Source organism: Zea mays, chromosome 5 (genome assembly GCF_902167145.1).
Source record: "Zea mays cultivar B73 chromosome 5, Zm-B73-REFERENCE-NAM-5.0, whole genome shotgun sequence".
NCBI lineage: Eukaryota > Viridiplantae > Streptophyta > Magnoliopsida > Poales > Poaceae > Zea > Zea mays.
Window position 1 is genome coordinate 23,225,206 of NC_050100.1, and position 19,581 is coordinate 23,244,786.

Here is a 19,581-nt window from a genome sequence, read left to right on the forward strand (position 1 = left end):
CCGTCGTATGGCACGGCTGAAGGCCTGCAGACCGGGTGGTTCGGGCGAGGGACTCCAATCCTCCCCGCTGTCGTAGCGTCCCCCACGCCTGGGGTGGTAGCCTCGGCGCACCCTCTCATCGAGGTGGGCCCGATGGTCGCGGTGATGGTGCTCGTTGCCGAGGCGACCCGGGGCCGTAGGCGCTGTGTTGCGCGTGCGTCCGGTGTGGACCGAGGCTTCCCGCATGAATCGGGAAGTCGCGGCATGATGTTCCGAGGGGTACCCCTGCCTTCGGGAGGCGGAGCTCTCGGCCCGTCGGACCGCGGCGCCTTCCAGGAGATTCTTGAGCTCTCCCTGGATTCGCCGCTCCTCGGTGGTTGATGGCTCTGGCATCGCGCGGAGGAGCATTGTCGCTGCAGCCAGGTTCTGGCCGACTCCACTGGAAGCGGGCGGCGGCCTCATCCTGGCATCGTCGGCGATGCGGTGCTGGAAGCCCTGGGGTAGATGACGCATTTCCCCGGCCGGAGGTTGGCCCGCCCATTCCTGCCCGACGTCCCGACGGATCGGCTCAAGTGCTCCTGCTCCCTCGTCGAGCCTGGCCGGCACCCCGCGGATTTGCTCGAGCTGTGGGTCATGACCCCCCGCCTGAACGGTGACCACTGCTAGCTCCCGTAGGATGTCAACGTGAGGCACAGGCCTAGGGAGGTCACCGTTCTCCGGCATACCAAGATGGTTGCCTTCGGACGGATCCCCTAGATCGACGTGGAAACATTCGCGACTCGGGCCGCAGTCCTCGTCGCCGAGGCTGTGGCTACCGTCGGAACAGTCGGAAAGGCAGTAGTCGCATGCGGTCATGAAGTCCCGCATGGCACTGGGGTTGCCAAGTCCAGAGAAATCCCAACAGAAGTCGGGCTCGTCATCTTCCTCGGACCCCGAGGGCCCGTAGGTCGAGACGTCCGTCAGCCGGTCCCAGGGTGACCGCACACGAAACCCCAGAGGGTTTGGACTCGCCTCTACGAGGGCGCCCGCCAAAGCGAAGTCGCTTGGCGGGTCGAGGCTGAATCCAAGGGGCGTGAGATGAGAATCGGTCGTTACCTCTTGGTCGATGGGCGGTGATGACATCACGTCAGGGACTGACTGCACCGCTGTCTCTGGTACGAGGTGAAAGTCACCTAGAGGGGGGGTGAATAGGGCGAAACTGAAATTCTCAAAAATTAATCACAACTACAAGCCGGGTTAGCGTTAGAAATATAATTAAGTCTGCGAGAGAGGGCGCAAAACAAATCGCAAGTGAATAATGATGTGAGACACGTGGATTTGTTTTACCGAGGTTCGGTTCTCTCAAACCTACTCCCCGTTGAGGAGGCCACAAAGGCCGGGTCTCTTTCAACCCTTCCCTCTCTCAAACGGTCCCTCGGACCGAGTGAGCTTTCTCTTATCAAATCAACCGGGAGCAAAACCTCCCCGCAAGGACCACCACACAATTGGTGTCTCTTGCCTTGGTTACAAGCGAGTATTGATCACAAGAAAGAATGAAAGAGAGAAAGCAATCCAAGCGCAAGAGCTCAAATGAACACGGCAAATCACTCTCACTAGTCACTTAGGCTTTGTATGGAATTGGAGAGGATTTGATCTCTTTGGGTGTGTCTAGAATTGAATGCCTAGCTCTTGTAGGTGGTTGAGAAGTGGAAAACTTGGATGCAATGAATGGTGGGGTGGTTGGGGTATTTATAGCCCCAACCACCAAACATGACCGTTGGTGGAGGCCGTCTGTTCGATGGCACACCGGACAGTCCGGTGCACACCGGACAGTCCGGTGCCCCAGCCACGTCACCAGTGCCGTTGGAAATTGGCCGTTGGAGTTCTGACTTCTGGGCCCGCCTTGATGTCCGGTGGCGCACCGGACATGCACTGTTCACTGTCCGGTGCGCCAGCATGGGCGTGTCTGACCCCTGCGCGCACTGGCGCGCAATAAATGCGCTGTAGGTATCCGTTGGCGCCTGAAGTAGCCGTTGCTCCGCAGATGCACCGGACAGTCCGGTGTACACCGGACAGTCCGGTGAATTATAGCGGAGCGGCTGGAATGAAAACCCGAGGCTGGCGAGTTCCTGAGGCCGTCCTTCCTTGGAGCACCGGACATGTCCGGTGCACACCGGACAGTCCGGTGAATTATAGCGGAGTTGCCTCTGAAATTCCCGAGGGCGACGAGTTTGAGCTGAGGTCCTCTGGTGCACCGGACACTGTCCGGTGGCACACCGGACAGTCCGGTGCGCCAGACCAGAGGAGCCTTTGGTTGCTCCTTTGCCCTTTTGTTGAACCCAACTTTTGGTCATTTTATTGGCTAAGTGTGAACCTTTTGCACCTGTATAACTTATACACTAGAGCAAACTGGTTAGTCCAATATTTGTGTTGGGCAATTCAACCACCAAAATTATTTAGGGACTAGGTGTAAGCCTAATTCCCTTTCAATCTCCCCCTTTTTGGTGATTGATGCCAACACAAACCAAAGCAAATATAGAAGTGCATAATTGAACTAGTTTGCATAATGTAAGTGCAAAGGTTGCTTGGAATTGAGCCAACATAAATACTTATATGATGCGCATGGATTGTTTCTTTGTTTTTGACATATTGGACCACATTTTGCACCATATGTTTTGTTTTTGCAAAAATCTTTTGAAAATCTTTTCAAAGTTCTTTTGCAAATAGTCAAAGGTAAATGAATAAGAGTTTGCAAGGCATTTTCAAGTTTTGAAATTTTCTCCCCCTGTTCCAAATGCCTTTCCTTTGACTAAACAAAACTCCCCCTGAATGAAATCATCCTCTTAGTGTTCAAGAGGGTTTTGATGATTAAAGTTGAAAAACTATTTTCTCCCCCTTTTGAACTCAATAAGATACCAACTGAAAAAATGCTCTTGGAAAATACTAAGTTTTTGAAATTGGTGGTGGTGCGGTCCTTTTGCTTTGGGGCTCAACCTTTCTCCCCCTTTGGCATGAATCGCCAAAAACGGAATCATTAGAGCCCATTTGTTGACTATTTTCTCCCCTTTGGCAAATGAAACATATGAGTGAGGATTATACCAAAGACGGAGAGTGGAGCGGAGTGGCGGCGAAGGATGAGTAGTAGAGTGGAGTGGAAGCCTTGTCTTCGCCGAAGACTCCAATTCTCTTTCAATATACCTATGACTTGGTTTGAAATACACTTGAAAACACATTAGTCATAGCATATATAAAAGAGACATGATCAAAGGTGTATTGATGAGCTATGTGTGCAGATTAGCAAAAGAAATTCCTAGAATCAAGAATATTAAGCTCATGCCTAAGTCTGGTAAAAGATTGTTCATTAAGTGGCTTGGTAAAGATATCGGCTAATTGATCTTTAGTGTTAATGTATGAAATCTCGATATCCCCCTTTTGTTGGTGATCCCGAAGAAAATGATACCGAATGGCTATGTGTTTAGTGCGGCTATGCTCAACGGGATTATCCGCCATGCGGATTGCACTCTCATTATCACATAGCAAAGGGACTTTGGTTAATTTGTAACCGTAGTCCCGCAGGGTTTGCCTCATCCAAAGCAATTGCGCGCAACAATGGCCTGCGGCAATGTACTTGGCTTCGGCAGTAGAAAGAGCGACCGAATTTTGCTTCTTTGAAGCCCATGACACCAAGGATCTTCCCAAGAACTGGCAAGTCCCCGATGTGCTCTTCCTATTAATCTTACACCCTGCCCAATCGGCATCTGAATAACCAATCAAATCAAATGTGGATCCCCGAGGGTACCAAAGCCCAAACTTAGGTGTGTAAGCCAAATATCTCAAGATTCTTTTTACGGCCGTAAGGTGTGATTCCTTAGGGTCGGCTTGGAATCTCGCACACATGCATACGGAAAGCATAATGTCCGGTCGAGATGCACATAAGTAAAGCAATGAACCAATCATCGACCGGTATACCTTTTGATCCACGGACTTACCTCCCGTGTCGAGGTCGAGATGCCCATTTGTTCCCATGGGAGTCTTGATAGGCTTGGCATCCTTCATTCCAAACTTGCTTAAAATGTCTTGAGTATACTTCGTTTGGCAAATGAAAGTGCCCTCTTGGAGTTGCTTGACTTGAAATCCTAGAAAATACTTCAACTCCCCCATCATAGACATCTCGAATTTCTTTGTCATGATCCTACTAAATTCTTCATATGTAGATTCGTTAGTAGACCCAAATATAATATCATCAACATAAATTTGGCATACAAACAAATCATTGTCAAGAGTTTTAGTGAATAAAGTAGGATCGGCTTTGCCGACTTTGAAGCCATTTGCAATAAGGAAATCTCTAAGGCATTCATACCATGCTCTTGGGGCTTGCTTGAGCCCATAAAGCGCCTTAGAGAGCTTATAAACATGGTTAGTGTACTCACTGTCTTCAAAGCCGGGAGGTTGCTCAACATAGACCTCCTCCTTGATTGGTCCATTGAGGAAGGCACTCTTCACGTCCATTTGATAAAACTTGAAGCCATGGTAAGTAGCATAGGCCAATAATATGCGAATTGACTCAAGCCTAGCTACGGGTGCATAGGTTTCACCAAAATCCAAACCTTCGACTTGTGAATACCCCTTGGCCACGAGTCGAGCTTTGTTCCTTGTCACCACACCATGCTCGTCTTGCTTGTTGCGGAAGACCCACTTGGTTCCTACAACATTTTGATTAGGACGTGGAACTAAATGCCATACCTCATTCCTTGTGAAATTGTTGAGCTCCTCTTGCATCGCCATCACCCAATCCGAATCTTGAAGTGCTTCCTCTACCCTGTGCGGCTCAATAGAGGAAACAAAAGAGTAATGTTCACAAAAATGTGCAACACGAGATCGAGTGGTTACCCCCTTATGAATGTCGCCGAGGATGGTGTCGACGGGGTGATCTCGTTGTATTGCTTGGTGGACTCTTGGGTGTGGCGGTCTTGGTTGTTCATCCTCCTTGTCTTCATCATTTGCATCTCCCCCTTGATCGTTGCCGTCATTTTGAGGTGGCTCATCTTCTTGATCTTCTTGTTCAACATCTTGAGCCTCATCCACAATTTGAGTTGGTGGAGATGCTTGCATGGAGGAGGATGGTTGATCTTGTGCATGTGGAGGCTCTTCGGATTCCTTAGGACACACATCCCCAATGGACATGTTCCTTAGCGTTATGCATGGAGCCTGTTCTTCACCTATCTCATCAAGATCAACTTGCTCTTCTTGAGAGCCGTTAGTCTCATCAAACACAACGTCACAAGAAACTTCAACAAGTCCTGAGGACTTGTTAAAGACTCTATATGCCCTTGTGTTTGAGTCATAACCTAGTAAAAAGCCTTCTACAGTTTTAGGTGCAAATTTAGATTTTCTACCTCTCTTAACAAGAATAAAGCATTTGCTACCAAAAACTCTAAAATATGAAATATTGGGCTTTTTACCGGTTAGGAGTTCATAGGATGTCTTCTTGAGGATTCGGTGAAGATATAACCGATTGATGGCGTAGCAGGCGGTGTTGACCGCCTCGGCCCAAAACCGGTCCGGTGTCTTGTACTCATCAAGCATGGTTCTTGCCATGTCCAATAGAGTTCGATTCTTCCTTTCCACTACACCATTTTGTTGTGGAGTGTAGGGAGAAGAGAACTCATGCTTGATGCCCTCCTCCTCAAGGAAGCCTTCAATTTGAGAGTTCTTGAACTCCGTCCCGTTGTCGCTTCTAATTTTCTTGATCCTTAAGCCGAACTCATTTTGAGCCCGTCTCAAGAATCCCTTTAAGGTTTCTTGGGTATGAGATTTGTCCTGCAAAAAGAACACCCAAGTGAAGCGAGAATAATCATCCACAATAACTAGACAGTACTTACTCCCACCGATGCTTATGTAAGCGATTGGGCCGAATAGATCCATGTGAAGGAGTTCCAGTGGCCTGTCACTAGTCATGATGTTCTTGTGTGGATGATGGGTGCCAACTTGCTTCCCGGCTTGGCATGCGCTACAAATCCTGTCTTTCTCAAAATGAACATTGGTTAGTCCCAAAATGTGTTCTCCCTTTAGAAGCTTGTGAAGATTCTTCATTCCAACATGGGCTAGTCGGCGGTGCCAGAGCCAACCCAAGTTAGTCTTAGCAACCAAGCAAGTGTCGAGTTCAGCTCTATCAAAATCTACCAAGTATAGCTGACCCTCTAACACTCCCTTAAATGCTATTGAATCATCACTTCTTCTAAAGACAGTAACACCTACATTAGTAAATAGACAGTTGTAGCCCATTTGACATAATTGGGATACGGAAAGCAAATTGTAATCTAATGAATCAACAAGAAAAACATTTGAAATGGAATGGTCAGGAGATATAGCAATTTTACCCAATCCTTTGACCAAACCTTGATTTCCATCCCCGAATGTGATAGCTCGTTGGGGATCTTGGTTTTTCTCATATGAGGAGAACATCTTCTTCTCCCCTGTCATGTGGTTTGTGCACCCGCTGTCGAGTATCCAACTTGAGCCCTCGGATGCATAAACCTACAAAACAATTTTAGTTCTTGATTTTAGGTACCCAAACGGTTTTGGGTCCTTTGGCATTAGACATAAGAACTTTGGGTACCCAAACACAAGTCTTTGATCCCTTGTGTTTGCCCCCAACAAACTTGGCAATGACCTTGCCGGATTTGTTAGTCAAAACATAGGATGCATCAAAAGTTTTAAATGAAATGCTATGTTCATTTGATGCATTTGGAGTTTTCTTTCTAGGCAACTTAGCACGGGTTGGTTGCCTAGAGCTAGATGTTTCACCCTTATACATAAAAGCATGATTAGGGCCAGAGTGAGACTTCCTAGAATGAGTTCTCCTAATTTTGCTCTCAGGATAGCCGGTAGGGTACAAAATGTAACCCTCGTTATCCTGAGGCATGGGAGCCTTGCCCTTAACAAAGTTAGATAAATTCTTTAGAGGGGCATTAAGTTTGACATTGTCTCCCCTTTGGAAGCCAATACCATCCTTGATGCCAGGGCGTCTCCCACTATAGAGCATACTTCTAGCAAATTTAAACTTTTCATTTTCTAAGTTATGCTCGGCAATTTTTGCATCTAATATTGCTATATGATTATTTTGTTGTTTAATCAAAGTCATGTGATCATGAATAGCATCAATATCAACATCTCTACATCTAGTACAAATGGGAACATGCTCAACACTAGATGTAGAGGGTTTGCATGAATTAAGTTCAACGATCTTAGCACGCAAGATATCATTATTATCTCTAAGATCAGAAATAGTGACATCAAAGTTTTTAGCCTTAGCAATCAAATTTTCATTTTCTACTTTAAGGCTAGCAAGAGAAATGTTTAATTCTTCAATCCTAGCAAGCAAATCATCATCATTATCTCTAGGATTGGGAATTAAAACATCACAAACATGAGAATCAACCTTAGCATTTAATCTAGCATTTTCATTTCTAAGGTTGTCAATGGTCTCTTGGCAAGTGCTTAGCTTACTAGACAATTTTTCACATTTTTCTACTTCTAGAGCATAAGCATTCTTAACCTTAACATGCTTCTTGTTTTCTTTAATTAGAAAATCCTCTTGGGAATCCAAAAGGTCATCTTTTTCATGAATAGCACTAATCAATTCATTTAGTTTTTCTTTTTGTTCCATGTTAAGGTTGGCAAAAAGGATACGCAAATTATCTTCCTCACCACTAGTATTATCATCACTAGACGATTCATATTTAGTGGAGGAGTTGGATTTAACCTTCTTCCTTTTGCCGTCCTTTGCCATGAGGCACTTGTGGCCGACGTTGGGGAAGAGGAGTCCCTTGGTGACGGCGATGTTGGCGGCGTCCTCGTCGTCGGAGGAGTCGCTAGAGCTTTCGTCGGAGTCCCACTCCCGACAAACATGGGCATCGCCGCCCTTTTTCTTGTAGTACCTCTTCTTCTCCTTTCTTCTCCCCTTCTTGTCGTCGCCCCTGTCACTATCACTTGATAATGGACATTTAGCAATAAAGTGACCGGGCTTACCACACTTGTAGCAAACCTTCTTGGAGCGGGACTTGTAGTCTTTCCCTCTCCTTTGCTTGAGGATTTGGCGGAAGCTCTTGATGACGAGCGCCATTTCCTCATTGTCAAGCTTGGAGGCGTCTATAGGTTGTCGACTTGGTGTAGCCTCCTCCTTCTTTTCCTCCGTCGCCTTGAATGCGACGGGTTGAGCTTCGGATGTGGATGGATCATCAAGCTCGTTGATCTTCCTCGAGCCTTCGATCATGCACTCAAAACTTACAAAATTCCCGATAACTTCCTCGGGGGTCATTTTAGTATATCTAGGATTACCACGAATTAATTGAACTTGAGTGGGGTTAAGGAAAATGAGAGATCTTAGAATAACCTTAACCATTTCGTGGTCGTCCCACTTCGTGCTCCCGAGGTTGCGCACTTGGTTCACCAAAGTCTTGAGCCGGTTGTACATGTGTTGTGGCTCCTCCCTTTTGCGAAGCCGGAACCGACCGAGCTCCCCCTCGATCGTTTCCCGCTTGGTGATCTTTGTGAGCTCATCTCCCTCGTGCACGGTTTTGAGCACATCCCAAACCTCCTTGGCGCTCTTCAACCCTTGAACTTTGTTATACTCCTCTCTACTTAAAGATGCGAGGAGTATTGTTGTCGCTTGAGAGTTGAAGTGCTCGATTTGGGCCACCTCATCCTCATCATAGTCTTTATCCCCTACGGATGGTACCTGTGCACCAAACTCAACAACATCCCATATACTTTTGTGGAGTGAGGTTAGATGAAATCGCATTAAATCACTCCACCTAGCATAATCTTCACCATCAAAAGTTGGTGGTTTGCCTAATGGGACGGAAAGTAAAGGTGCATTTTTAGAAATACGAGGGTAATGTAGGGGGATCTTACTAAACTTCTTACGCTCTTGGCGTTTAGAAGTTACGGAGGGCGCATCGGAGCCGGAGGTCGATGTTGATGAAGTGTCGGTCTCGTAGTAGACCACTTTCCTCATTCTTTTGTGCTTGTCCCCTCTCCGATGTGGCTTGTGGGAGGAAGATCTCTCCTTCTTCTCTTTGTGGTGCGAAGAAGATTTCTTCTCCTTCCCTTTGTTGGAGGAGCTCTTCTTCTTCTCCTTCCTCTTGGTGCGGGACTCTTCCGATGAAGTGCTCCCGTGGCTTGTAGTGGGCTTTTCGCCGGTCTCCATCTCCTTCTTGGCGTGATCTCCCGACATCACTTCGAGCGGTTAGGCTCTAATGAAGCACCGGGCTCCGATACCAATTGAAAGTCGCCTAGAGGGGGGGTGAATAGGGCGAAACTGAAATTCTCAAAAATTAATCACAACTACAAGCCGGGTTAGCGTTAGAAATATAATTAAGTCCGCGAGAGAGGGCGCAAAACAAATCGCAAGTGAATAATGAAGTGAGACACGTGGATTTGTTTTACCGAGGTTCGGTTCTCTCAAACCTACTCCCCGTTGAGGAGGCCACAAAGGCCGGGTCTCTTTCAACCCTTCCCTCTCTCAAACGGTCCCTCGGACCGAGTGAGCTTTCTCTTCTCAAATCAACCGGGAGCAAAACCTCCCCGCAAGGACCACCACACAATTGGTGTCTCTTGCCTTGGTTACAAGCGAGTATTGATCACAAGAAAGAATGAAAGAGAGAAAGCAATCCAAGCGCAAGAGCTCAAATGAACACGGCAAATCACTCTCACTAGTCACTTAGGCTTTGTATGGAATTGGAGAGGATTTGATCTCTTTGGGTGTGTCTAGAATTGAATGCCTAGCTCTTGTAGGTGGTTGAGAAGTGGAAAACTTGGATGCAATGAATGGTGGGGTGGTTGGGGTATTTATAGCCCCAACCACCAAACATGACCGTTGGTGGAGGCCGTCTGTTCGATAGCACACCGGACAGTCCGGTGCACACCGGACAGTCCGGTGCCCCAGCCACGTCACCAGTGCCGTTGGAAATTGACCGTTGGAGTTCTGACTTCTGGGCCCGCCTTGATGTCCGGTGGCGCACCGGACATGCACTGTTCACTGTCCGATGCGCCAGCATGGGCGTGTCTGACCCCTGCGCGCACTGGCGCACAATAAATGCGCTGCAGGTATCCGTTGGCGCCTGAAGTAGCCGTTGCTCCGCAGATGCACCGGACAGTCCGGTGTACACCGGACAGTCCGGTGAATTATAGCGGAGCGGCTGGAATGAAAACCCGAGGCTGGCGAGTTCCTGAGGCCGTCCTTCCTTGGAGCACCGGACATGTCCGGTGCACACCGGACAGTCCGGTGAATTATAGCGGAGTTGCCTCTGAAATTCCCGAGGGCGACGAGTTTGAGCTGAGGTCCTCTGGTGCACCGGACACTGTCCGGTGGCACACCGGACAGTCCGGTGCGCCAGACCAGAGGAGCCTTTGGTTGCTCCTTTGCCCTTTTGTTGAACCCAACTTTTGGTCATTTTATTGGCTAAGTGTGAACCTTTTGCACCTGTATAACTTATACACTAGAGCAAACTGGTTAGTCCAATATTTGTGTTGGGCAATTCAACCACCAAAATTATTTAGGGACTAGGTGTAAGCCTAATTCCCTTTCACGAGGGTGACGCCCAGCAAGCCTTTCGCGAGCGTGCTGGCGTCATCCGTTTGCTTGGAATCGGCGCGTTGTGGGGAGATGGCGCTCGTCTTCGTCTCAAACGCGAGGTCGATGCCCGACGCACCCCCTGTTGAGGTGCCGACGCTGTCGGCTCGCTCGACAGCTGACGAGGCGCTGCCTCCTGCTTGGCCTTGGTTGCCCCGCCTCCTCCTCCGTCGGCGGGGGAGAGGACGGGGTGAGCTCGAAGGTTGTTCTTCCACCACGCGGGGAAGACGTCGTCGTTTCCGCCGCCGGCGGGCGGGCTGTCGGCCGCCATTGTCGCTGTCGCACGGCGGGGGAAGGAGTATCATGTCGTAGCTGCCGTCGAGGGACATGAACTCAAGACTCCCGAAACGGAGCACCGTCCCGGGCTGGAGAGGTTGCTGGAGACTGCCCATCTGGAGCTTGACGGGAAGCTGTTCGTCAACACGCAGCAGGCCCCTACCTGGCGCGCCAACTGTCGGCGTTTCGAGACCGGGGGGTCCCTGGGCCGACGAGTGAATGTCGCCGCGTGCCCCAGCCCAGATGGGTCGGCGCGAGGCCGAGCGCGAAGGGGGGAGAAAGGTGGCCGGAGACGGGCGTGAGAGAGGTGGAAATCCCGCGGCCTTCGTGTTCGTCCCGCGCCCAGGTCGGGTGCGCTTGCAGTAGGGGGTTACAAGCGTCCACATGGGAGAGGGAACGAGCGGCCTCACGCGAGCGCCTGTCTCGTCCTCGTCCCCGCGCGGCCAACCCTCTCTAAGAGGGCCCTGGTCCTTCCTTTTATAGGCGCAAGGAGAGGATCCCGATGTACAATGGGGGGTGTAGCAGAGTGCTACGTGTCTAGCGGAGGGGAGCTAGCGCCCTAAGTACACGCCATCGTGGCGGCCGGAGAGGTTTTGGCGCCCGGTTCGTGTGGTGTCGTGGCCGTCGGAGGAGCGCTAGAGCCTGGAGGAAGGACAGCTGTCGGAGCTGTCGAGTCCTTGCTGACGTCCTCTTGCTTCCGTAAGGGGGCGGAGAGCTGCCGTCGTCAAGGAGCGTGCGGGGCGCCATCATTGCCTATCTGGCGGAGCGAGCCAGATGGGACGCCGGTCTTGTTCCCCGTAGCCTGAGTCAGCTTGGGGTAGGGTGATGATGGCGCCTCCTGTTGACGTGGCTGGTCTGCGCCCTAGGTTGGGCGATGTGGAGGCTCCTCCGAGGTCGAGGTCGAGTCTGTCTTCCGTGGCCGTGGTCGAGTCCGAGCCCCTGGGTCGGGCGAGGCGGAGACCGTCGGCTGAGGCCAGGGCTGAGTCCGAGCCCTGGGGTCGGGCGAAGCGGAGTTCGTCGTCTTCTAGGGCTGAACCCTAGTCCGAGCCCTGGGTCGGGCGGAGCGGAGTTCGCCGTCTTCCGGGGCTTAGCCCGAGTCTGAGCCCTGGGTCGGGCGGGGCGGAGTTCGTCGTCTTCCGGGGCTTAGCTCGAGTCCGAGCCCTGAGTCGGGTGGAGCGGAGTTCACCGTCTTCCGGGGCTTAGCCCGAGTCTGAGCCCTGGGTCGGGCGGAGCGGAGTTCGTCGTCTTCCGGGGCTTAGCCCGAGTCCGAGCCCTGGGTCGGGCGGAGCGGAGTTCGCCGTCTTCCGGGGCTTAGCCCGAGTCCGAACCCTGGGTCGGGCGGAGCGGAGTTTCCTATGGTGCCGGAGGCCGGGCCTGACTGCCTGTCAGCCTCACTCTGTCAAGTGGCACTGCAGTCGGTGCGGCGCAGGCGACGCTGTCTTTCTGTCAGGCCGGTCAGTGGAGCGGCGAAGTGACGGCGGTCACTTCGGCTCTGTCGACTGAAGGGCGCGCGTCAGGATAGAGGTGTCAGGCCACCTTTGCATTAAATGCTTCTGCGATTTGGTCGGTCGGCGCGGCGATTTAGTCAGGGTTGCTTCTTGGCGAAGACAGGGCCTCGGGCGAGCCTGAAATATGTTCGTCGCTGGAGGGGGCCCTCGGGCGAGACGGAGATCCCCCGGGGTCGGCTGCCCTTGTCCGAGGCTAGGCTCGGGCGAGGCGTGATCGAGTCCCTCGAATGGACCGATCCCTGACTTAATCGCACCCATCAGGCCTTTGCAGCTTTATGCTGATGGGGGTTACCAGCTGAGAATTAGGAGACTTGAGGGTACCCCTAATTATGGTCCCCGACAGTACTGGTCCTACTGGATCTTTTTTCTATATCTTCTTAATATAATAACACACATTTCTCTTGCGCGTTCGAGAAAAAAAAGAATGATTGAAGAGCACCCAATTCATTTAGTTTGACTCCTTTTGTATGCCCAGACCTCAAACCAACCATGGTTTCAGTCTGATGCAGTACAAAGTATAACCTGCTAGTGTGTCTTGACTCTTGAGATGGTAGGTCAATTTCGCTAGTATTGTTTATTTGAATTTGTAGACAGCAAGAAAAGGATAATTTGCAATGACCATGGACCTTCCTTCGCCTATTACTATTCCTTGCTAAACTGATGTCCTGGGATTTAATAAAATTGATAATCTTTCATATGCATCCACCGTTAGTCAGAATGCATATGGCTGGCTTACCTTTGCCTACCGATGCAATTGAAGAGCCTGTGTATGTAAATGCAAAGCAATACAATGTCATATTAAGGCCTTGTTCGTTTGTGTCGGATTGTTCCCGGAATCATTCCAGCTAATCAAAGTTTATATAAATTAGAGAAGCAATCCGGTTAGGAATCGTTCCGACCCACCAATCCGACACAAACGAACAAGGCCTAAGACGGCGTCAATATCGGGCTAAAGCTGAATCAGAACGGAAGCTTGTCAAGGGATGTATGGTAAATCTTTTGTAACCATGTCCTGCGTTGCGATATGAATTGGAATTTTTTATTAGCCTTTTCTGTCCATGATGCTAGAGAAAATAATCAAGCGAATTTCTCCAATCTACCTTCCCTAGTCCCTACTTCCACTTCAAGATCGATCTGCCTCATGTTGTACTGTAAATCTGTTGGTGAATATTATTTTAATTTCAATGTTCCCAGAAGCATTCTATGGGGGGAAGCAGGGGTTCACACACATCGCCGGGAGTGCAGTGGGATGACAAGTATTCTATGCGTCTGTTCAGTTTTTTTCATCAGGTTCTGTTCAACTTCATTGGTCACAGTGGCCTTCTCAAAACTCAGCACATCCTATATGGTTTTATACTAGCAAAGGGTTTCTAGGGGCAGGACCCAGTGGCATAATGGCTGCTGATACTATTGTAACAGAATCTGGAGCTTTTGTGGGGCACCCCTTGTTAATCCATCCACTGTAGCTGTTTGGGAAGTGATGCCAGGTCTTGGAAATGGTATTCAGGCAACTGCAAAGTTAAATGCAGCAAGTTCTGTTCCTCCGTCTCTGAATCCCCCCTTCATGGCCGGGTTTTGCTCCACTAGCAGCCAACCTGTTTCCTTTGCAAGATTATCTTGTTTCTGTGGGTGCACAGACAAAAAAAAAAAAAACTGACAGACAAGGAGACTACTGAGGCTGCATCAATTCTGTTTTTATCTGTATGCTACTTTTAGCTAGAGAGAGTTGAAACATGTTAGGGCCTGTTTGTTTACCCCAATGGATTATATAATCTGGATTATTTTTGGAGGATTATATAATCTGGATTATATAATTTGGATTATATAATCTGAGTAGTCCTGTTTGTTTACCCAGATTATCTGGCGTGTTTCTGTTGGGCAGCGGGCTTCTCCGATCCGATAGGCGCAAAAACGATTCGGTAGATTATAATGGCAATGGTGGGTAATTTCTAGGAAACTTGAAAGGGTAGTGGGGAAGTGAGAAAAAAATAATCTGAAATAAGCACCTCCTCACTTGCTTATGGATTATCATAATCCAAGGGGTTAGATTATATAATCTGGGCAAATAAGCTAGACTGTTTGTTTGCCTCTTAGGATTATTTAATCCAGATTATATAATCTGGGGGGTAAACAAACAGGCCCTTAGTATCATGATAGTTTCTCAAAATTGGAAGACTGATACAAAGATGCAGCTACCGACTTAGAAAATCCTATCAACTTCTGTCAAGCACTGTAAGTTGATCACACATGTTTCTCATTCTTTGATATCATCTGAAATAAAAATAACTTGATTGCTCATTTCATTCATCTTTCTGTTGTTGAAATGTTAAGTCATCTAAAATAATAATAAAAAGAACTGACTCTGTTTACATCTATGATGTGCATCCCTATCTCCATGAGCCACGCCATCAGCATGCCTTAAAAAGGGCCAGGGGAGCTGGAGGTCGATTTCTCAATTCAAAATCAGATGACAAGGAAGAGAACTCCGAATCAAGTCACAAAGAGAAACAGAACTGAGTTGCGCCCCACAAGAGTGGCCAACTGTCAACCCCACCGTCTCCCAACAGTGCATCGTCAGCTAATCAGCCAGACAGTGGTGAATGGTGATTCAAAACTCACAACTGAAGAGATTTTAGCCCCTGAGCTAGATGTGGCAACAGTTCTGTACAGAAAGCGCTAGCGGGCAGCAGAAACATGGTGTTGGTCGGTCGGTTGTTGTAGGACATGTTCCATAGAAAAGCATAGATGAGTCTACAGGTTTTGGAGTCTTGGTTTGGTCCTCTGTGTATTCACCTTTCTGTACGATTTTAGTAGCATTGTGTCCCTTCCCTTGGATAGCTTCAGTCCGAATGTTAAGTGTGTAGCATATTGACTTATTGTTTGCTTTGCTTGGACTTGGAGATTTGGGAGTGGAGTTCATAACCCTACTGTCCTGCATCATCATCCTTGGGGCAAAGAATAAATACTGTCTATGTTGAAGACGATATAAACCCAAATGTAGTACATGCAACTGGCTATGCATCATCAATTGGACGTTTCAGAGATCATCTCACACTGTCCTGCAATGCACGTTTTAGTTTGTCTTTGGATTGGCCTCCTGGCATGCATGTACGATGTCTTCGTTTATCCGTTGTCCAGTGAGTTGTGTGATGATTGCCGGACGCCATGAGCGTTTTTGAACGAGAGATGCAATGTGCATGGACTCAAGAACACTTGGGTTTGGTTTGGCAGCTGCATCATTCTGTCGTCGGCCTGGCCATCACATGAACGTTTTTACACGCTTTTCTCGAGGGCATTGAAATACTGCCAACGATTACCAAGAAGAGTGTACTTTACGGAGTCTTGTGCTTTCAAACAATGTCCCTGCACCTAGACCTTGTCAGAAACTCGCCGGAGAGACAACCTCCACCAGGTCGCCGGCGATCACTCAGGTGAACGGGCACGCACGCGAAGCTAGAGAGCAGGACACGAGTTGGTGCTGCTCCAATTGGTAGAAACGTTTTCTGAATAGATTAACTGACTGTAAAAATGCAGGCCCAAGGTTACATAAGCGTGTTTCTACTTCAGACACACAACACCACACATGCACCACACCAACCTTCTCATTAAACACGATCAGATCTTGCTTACACTATCAGTCAACAGGTTCTGACCACGAAACTGACAACAGCGACACACAGGCTAAAATGAGCGGCCAAACGCCTATGACAGACTGAAACTGGACAAACACACTGACTGAAACTGGACAGACTGACTGACTGAAGACTGAACAAGTGTGCTCAAGGATTATTCTGACATACCTGAACTTGGAACTTTCATCATTGATCAATGACTGAACGGCCTACATCTCTACAGTCTGCACATAATAAAATAATAATACATACATTTTATATTTTAGAAGTAACTCTAGTGGGATTCTATATCCTCGGAGCGGTAGGGGGCTCGAGAGTCGCCCGCCCCACCTCTAACCGTCCCTGACTAGTGACTACGACCGTTTCCTGAACTGCACAAGCATCGGGTGTATCTTCTCGAAGGCCGCGCATATCTCTTCCTGCACCTTCGCTCCTGTGAGGACAATCTTCCCGGAGACGAAGACGAGGATCACGACCTTAGGGTCCACCATACGGTAGACCAGCCCAGGGAAGATCTCTGGTTCATACTGTCAAACACCAAGAGAGCAACAGGCTAATGAGTCAATGGGGATCAACAACGACACAACAAACACGTTTACAACTAAAGAAAGAGCTGCTATAAACTTACAGTGGCAGACAAGCCACTGGCCAAAGCGAGGCCCTCCAGACGAATAGGAAACTTGAGGTCACATGACCCAACTATATTTTGGACCTTGAAATCCTGCATATGTCAGAAGAACCCATTGAGTCAATGTGAGAGACCAGCAGGAATCCGATCGATCAGAGTGACAAAAGCATTACCTTGAACCGAGCTGGGAAACCGAGCTTCTGGACGATACGCGCGAACTGCAATGGAGGATAGATACGTATTAGTCACACGTCAAAATTCAGCAAAAGCATCCAAAATTGGCATCCATGCATGGCGAAACAATATGACAAGCAGTTTCCATGCCTTACGCGCAGCGAGCCTTGAATCGGCTTCGCTCTTTGCTCCGGTGCAGACCATCTTCCCTGTAGCAAATATCAGTGCCGTTGTCTTGGGCTCCCTTATCCTCATGATAGCCGCACCAAAACGCTGTCAAGTAAGTATCAGGGTCACTGCCGGTGAGACTGCAGCTATCGAATGTAATATATAGTTCCATGCAACAAAAAAAAAGTCTAAGGTAAATGAAAAGGCAGCAGCGGCACTGATGATGATACATACCCTTGGGTTGTACTCTGCGTTACGAGCACTGTTGGCGACATGTTGCAGATCGACCTTGCAGTCCAAGTTGACTGTTGATACAATGTTCCTGACACATCAGACAAGAGGCAGGTTATGGCTCTGCATTGTTTCAATCTGGGCAGCAAACTAAAGAGGCAACACCTATCAACCCTTCTGAAAATCCAAGCAAGAAAAAAGCAACGGCAACTCTTCAGATCAAAAGGAAAAGAAAAATAACAGCAACTCTTTTACATCCAGATCAGCAATGATGGCATGCTAGTTCATTTGTATGCAAATTCAACACACTTTAATCTCCCCCATACCATGCTAAGGATCAAACAGGTCATGCGTAATTCCCCTACCCCACGGAGATATCGGCTGCTATTTCCTACTGGTTGACTAGACCGGATTTTTTTGCATTTTGACCTTTTTCGTAAAAAATTTACATCACGACGTAATCTAATTTTTAGAACATTTTTTCAACACCATAAACCATGACACCAAAGTAACACGGCTCGTTGTCGTGACTTAGCGTCGAGGTGGAACACCGAGTGCTGTGTTCGGCGCCATAAGTCGTGGCGTCGACCTTGACGCCAAGAATTAATTTGAACAATTCATATACAACATTATATTAATAAATTAATTGTATATAACATCGCCAAAAATCTTGAAACCGGAGTTGTGCTAAATTGGCGATATTATATATAATTAATTTATTAATGTAATGTTGGATGTGAGTCGTTTAAATTAATTCTTTGTGTCTTGTGGTGCCAAGCTAGGCGCCAACACACCACCCGATGCCTTATCTGTCACGGCGTCGGCGTCGGCGTCGAGCCGTGTGACCTCTAGGTCATAATCATAAACTGTGGCATCGAGAAAAGAGTTTAAAATGAGGTTATGTCATCCAAAATCCAAAGGGCAAACATATTTTTTGTGCATTGTAAACAATGAACACCAATCTGCGATCGGGGCTCGGGACTCACTGCAGGTTGGGGACGATGCCGGACGGGACCCCGGACTCATGCGCTCCGTTCATCGCCGACGACGCCGTGGATCGTCCTTCTCCTCCGACGCCGCTCCCGCTGCGCAGCACCAGCGAGGACACCCTAACGGCGGCAAGCAAACTGTTCTCGTTTTGAATGAGCGCGGGTTATATTTTGGCGAGAGGGTTTTGGGTCGAGTACGGACGGGCAAGGGGGCTTGGATTCCAACGACTTTGGTGCGAGGAAGAAAAGAAGAAGGCGGGGCGGGTGGGGCCCTGGATTTATGGACTCGACCTGGGTTGGGTTCGAGACCGGCTGGCTTTCGCTCGGTCGCTGAAAACTGGACAGCCCGCCGAAGTAGGTTTTGACTTTTGTTCAACTGTCATCTTTTTTTATTCTTTTTCATAATACATCTACGAAATTATTTTATTCTTTCCACGAGTGTACATGCGCAAAGCTAAACAAGTGCGCAGATGGAATTAAGCAAAGCAAGGATATGTATATCCTAGTCCACACGGTCCACAACCACAAACAATCCAACAAATCCAGTTCGTTAGGATATGATCAGCGTATAGATCGTGCAACGAAAGCAAAGCACGTACAGGAGCCGAGCGAAAGGAAGAGAAACCCATCATCACTGGTGACGCAGACGCGAGACTGGATACACACGGTCATCGCGTCCGAGTCCGACGGAGCAGAACCGGCGGCGAGCCGACCACCCGAGCAGCCAGCGATGAAGCAGGCAGTGAGGCAGCAGCAGCACCGGGGGGAGCTCGTCATCCGTGGTCCGTGGACGACGAACATGACTAAACGGGGAATTAAACGGTTGCGGACGACATTTCTTTCTCATTTCTATTTCTCGCGTGATAAATTCTCATAAGAGATCCCTATTCCCGTTTAAATTATAATTAAAATATATTTTATTATTAATATAAAATATTGTCATTTATACACATTGTCAGATGTAAAAAATTATTATGTGTAGATCAAAATAAACACATCCGTATAACGAGTGATCTCTTGACAAGATAATTATTTATTTTTATTATTAACTATTGTATAAAAACATCATCACGTATAATTTTAACGGGTCCCGCGGGAACGGGTTCCTCATCCCATCATCATCTAGGCTTTGTTTGCATACTCTAGTATTCATCCTCTAGTATTAACTCAATCCACATCAACACATGTGTATTAGAGATGAATACTAATGTACCCAAACAAGACATTGATTGTTAGGAGAGAGTTTTTACCGTTTACATCCCATGGAGAAAATACTACTCTATTTTCATCCTCGAATAGAAGAATTCTTGGCTGGAAATCGGAGATCAGGACACATTACCCTCTCTAAAGATGACGGACCTGCCAACTCGACCTCTACACG

The 19,581-nt window shown here is 48.2% G+C and overlaps 1 protein-coding gene across 1 annotated transcript; it reads right to left on the reverse strand.

Annotated features, from left to right (window-relative positions):
- Nucleotides 1-15,975: 15,975 nt before the first annotated feature.
- Nucleotides 15,976-18,344, reverse strand: LOC103626103 (TATA-box-binding protein 1-like). Its single transcript, XM_008646477.3, has 6 exons — nucleotides 18,198-18,344; nucleotides 17,215-17,302; nucleotides 16,963-17,085; nucleotides 16,812-16,856; nucleotides 16,639-16,731; nucleotides 15,976-16,537 (listed from the first exon to the last, which is right to left on the reverse strand). Exons 1-6 carry the CDS (start codon nucleotides 18,248-18,250, stop codon nucleotides 16,364-16,366), a joined length of 576 nt encoding a protein of 191 aa, XP_008644699.1. The 5' UTR covers nucleotides 18,251-18,344; the 3' UTR covers nucleotides 15,976-16,363.
- Between the last annotated feature and the right edge of the window lie 1,237 nt (nucleotides 18,345-19,581).